This window comes from Eurytemora carolleeae, unplaced genomic scaffold, assembly GCF_000591075.1.
Source record: "Eurytemora carolleeae unplaced genomic scaffold, Eaff_2.0 scaffold663, whole genome shotgun sequence".
In the NCBI taxonomy this organism is placed as follows: domain Eukaryota; kingdom Metazoa; phylum Arthropoda; class Copepoda; order Calanoida; family Temoridae; genus Eurytemora; species Eurytemora carolleeae.
The window spans coordinates 1-4,407 of NW_019396570.1; the positions used below are offsets into that span (position 1 = coordinate 1).

Here is a 4,407-nt window from a genome sequence, read left to right on the forward strand (position 1 = left end):
GATAGCAGACATTAGACAGTAGACAGTAGACAGTAGACAGTAGACAGTAGACAGTAGACAGTAGACAGTAGACAGTAGACAGTAGACAGTTTACAGTATATTCATGTTTAGGAGGAGAGGAATGATGAAGGTATGGACCGGATGACCCGAAGAGCCTGGTTGGAGGTAGAGAATGAAGCAACCTCCCAGAATGTTTGTGGACTAGAGATTAGTTTCCAGTCCGTTCCACAGGTCTCAACACCTATACTATTCTTAAATTTGTTGAATCTCCTTTTTTAAATGCCTTTACAATAGAAAATCATCAGTAACCTTGATATGTTTGTCTAAAAATAGATATTGAAAATTTCTGCAAATCAAGTTCCATATGGAATATATAATCTTAGAAAAACCCAAAATTCAAAATATAAAATATAAAAAAAACAATAATAAACAAAACAATTTTGTTAAAATTAGGTTATAAATGAGCCAGTGCTTTGCCATGAAACACATGGAAACTCAATATTTATAAAATTTTCGATTGCTTCCAGATGGGTAAAAAATACATTATGACTGGTTGAAACGCAGGTAGACAGGACAATTCAGGTGTCTTTCATCATGTATAGATAAGGTATATATAGACACATGAATAGATAGACAGGTAGACAGGAAAATCCAGGTGTCTTTCATCATGTATAGACAAGGTATATATAGACACATGAATAGATAGACAGGTAGACAGGAAAATCCAGGTGTCTTTCATCATGTACAGATAAGGTATATATAGACACATGAATAGATACCAGGTAGACAGGACAATTCAGACGTCTTTCATCATGTATAGACAAGGTATATATAGACGCATGAATAGATAGACAGGTAGACAGGACAATCCAGGCGTCTTTCATCATATATAGACAAGGTATATATAGACACAAGAATAGATAGATAGATAATCTAAAATTTCAACTACTTTTTGTAATCATTAAACCAGAAAATATGCTTGTTTAAATAGTGAAACTAAAAAACCCATTTTTTGTGACAGCCCAGATAGATTGCCTTTTGCTCGGCTTTGAAGCGTCACAACGCCCCAGTCTTTGTTTTTACCTCAAAAACTCACTAACTCACTTACACTTAACACAGGTCCGCGGCTTTCGTAGTTGTAAACTGGCAGTGCAGTCCAAACTAGGACCGCATATGTCGGCCCAACTCGGATATTCAAATGTACACTGATTGTGCGTGACCGTTTTAAATCCTTAAATATGTACGTTTTATAACTATAACGCACTTGTTCTTAGCAAAGTTAGCAAAGTTAGCCTATAGTTGAGATAAATAGACAGATAAATATAAAGGCAAATAAAGCAAATTTGACAATGGAAAAGAATCAATTAAAATAATTACCTGAGTACTGCATTATGCATCATAAACACTGCAATATATGCTTATATATTGAAGAACGATTATCTGCATCTAAATTAGATTTCAACACAGTTTCAGATTTGGTAATTATTTAAACAAACATTACAAAGCTATTAAAGACTGTTGGAACAGTATGGATGGTTATACAGTTATAAATACATGAATATATTAGGTGTATAAGGATAGGTAGAAATATATAGGTTAACAAAAGGTTAATTGGAAAGGAAGCCAGTTGGAGACTTAGTATACATAGAGTACACAATCACACTTCTACACTCCTCTAAACTCCTCTACACTCCTCTACACCTCCTCTACACTCCAATACACTCCTTTACACTCCTCTAACACTCCTCTACACTCCTCCACACTCCTCTACACTCCTCTATACTCCTCCACACTGCTCNCTATACTATTCTTAAATTTGTTGAATCTCCTTTTTTAAATGCCTTTACAATAGAAAATCATCAGTAACCTTGATATGTTTGTCTAAAAATAGATATTGAAAATTTCTGCAAATCAAGTTCCATATGGAATATATAATCTTAGAAAAACCCAAAATTCAAAATATAAAATATAAAAAAAACAATAATAAACAAAACAATTTTGTTAAAATTAGGTTATAAATGAGCCAGTGCTTTGCCATGAAACACATGGAAACTCAATATTTATAAAATTTTCGATTGCTTCCAGATGGGTAAAAAATACATTATGACTGGTTGAAACAGATCCACCTATACAAATTGCATTAGTTTGTTTTTTCCAAAGTTCAAAAAAGTGCCTTTTTTAAAGTTCGGAACATTGTAGAGCTTGCAGAATATGTTGAGAGTTGATATTAGTTAAGTTCTGGTCCAAAAAGCCCAAAAATGAATTGAGTTTTTGCCACAAACTTCAATTTTTATATTCCCTATATTATTAAAAAATCTGAGTTTGTGACAAAAACTGTATTTTTATTTTGTTTTCAGGCGATAGACATCAGACTCCTCAATAGTAGAGGGGACAGTATATCAGAAGCACATGGTAATATTGAAATATTTTAAAACACATTTTTTGGGAAATAGAAGAATGTTGTCATATTTCTTTTTATTAAAGAACATCGTTAAGGATTTTGAAATTTTTAAATATCAAAACTGATTTAAGTGTAAAGATGTTGGGAATATGTTATAACAAAAATCATCAGTTTCAATTATCAACATTTTGTAATAAAAGGAAAGAAAAACGACATCATTCATTCCATTTTTTTGGTTACCACTGTATTATTATTTACTCCATATATTCCAGGATATACATCAGGACACCAGACAGCTGTTAAACCAGACAAATCCATCTCCACCGAGACAATCAACATAGAGATAAACAAAACCAGACAGTAGACACAGAACCTGGAGAACCAGGAGAAATGAAGAACCAGGAGAACCTTAAGAACTAGGAGAACCTGGAGAACCAGGAGAACCTGGAGAACCAGGAGAATCTGGAGAACCAGGAGAACCTTGAGAACCAGGAGAACCTGGAGAACCTGGAGAACCTGGACAACCAGGAGAACCTGGAAAACCTGGAGAATCAGGGTAACCAGGAGAACCAGAGTAACCTGGAGAACCAGGGTAACCTGGAGAACCAGAAGAACCAGGAGAACCAGGGTAAACTGGAATATCAGGAAAGCCTGGTAAACCAGGACAACCATGGGAAAACCAGGAAAAGCTTTGGAACCCGGAAACCCTGATGTATTTCTCATGATAAAGAATATGGTGAACAAAAAAATATTTTTCTGTAAAGGCCTGGTTTAAATATTTTTACACGATTTTTACCGTTTTTCAATATAAAGACATATAATAGCACAAATTGTAACATTACTAATAATGTTTATTTTTTTATTGAATTTTACACCGAAATTAATAAAAATAAGTTGCTCTCAACATTTTTAAAAATTTTCTGCTTTTACCCTTTAAGAAAAATGTCTAAAACTGTATTTCTTTCTAAAAATTAGATAATCTTTACAGTCTCAGAATCTTGGTGCTAAAACGATTAAATTGATACATTTATTAAATAAAATTTATTTATTTTCCTTCTTTTAAATTTATATTACTGACATATTCTAAAGTAAAAATTATTTTTTCCTTTAAATGAAATTCACAGGAGTAAGTCCCATTATGGCTCTTTTTCATTCCCATTTAAAGACCGTTCTTATTCCCAATTTCTAACATAAGAACCTAAATGCAAAAAAACTACGTTCTCTGTAATCTTTGTATTTATTCTTAATTCTTTAAATTACATTTAAGAAAAATATTAATAGCTGCCATATAACGTAACATTATTCTCGTTATTGTGCCATTTCGGAAAATTATTCCCAATGAAAATTTTATTTTTAAAAATATATGTTCTAACAAAATATTAACATTATATTTTTTGATAAATAAATAGTAAATTATTTAACTTTGACTTTATTACTTAGTTACTACATTGGGACTCATTAAACGTGGAAAAGGAAGACGACATTTAAGAAATCCTTTGTGTAATCTGTTGTTACAGAGCAAACAGTTTTAACGCAGCTTAAAATTGATCTGTGTGCAGTGCACTGTAGTGCGAGGGGTTTTGTTTCATTGGACTTTTAATATTTAAAGTTTGATCATACTTGATTATTTAATTTTTATATATATCACTATAAATAATATGGATATATTTGATGATAAAAGAAAAAGTACAATTATGGTGGATACTATTTTGATAAAATTGAAACGTATTTTTCTGCTGAATGACCATTGAATAACCTGTACGATGTTACAACCAGAGTCTGATTTTATTGAATTTGAGTCGCGTCTCAAATCTGCCAACAATCAGTTTCAATTGAGCGCCGGCTTAAATATTGAAACATTGATTCCATTTTTAAGTGGAGACCCTAGATTAGGCTTTCGTTCTGCGTTCTGCAGTAAGTACAGAATTTTTTGGAAAGTGTAGAACCAACCATATTTGAGCCGTGTCTCAAATTTAAGCCGCGGCTCAAATTCTTTAAATTCGGCA

General features: G+C 32.3%; 1 protein-coding gene across 2 annotated transcripts; it reads left to right on the forward strand.

Moving 5' to 3' along the window:
* Positions 1 to 111: 111 nt before the first annotated feature.
* LOC111705669 (platelet binding protein GspB) lies at positions 112 to 2,853 on the forward strand (the record flags this gene model as incomplete). 2 transcript variants are annotated; one of them, XM_023478294.1, is given in 4 exon segments in its annotated part: positions 112 to 231; positions 2,358 to 2,412; positions 2,674 to 2,786; positions 2,822 to 2,853. In XM_023478294.1, coding segments are annotated over 3 exon segments (267 nt in total), but the record flags the coding sequence as incomplete, so codon positions are not given.
* Positions 2,854 to 4,407: the final 1,554 nt, after the last annotated feature.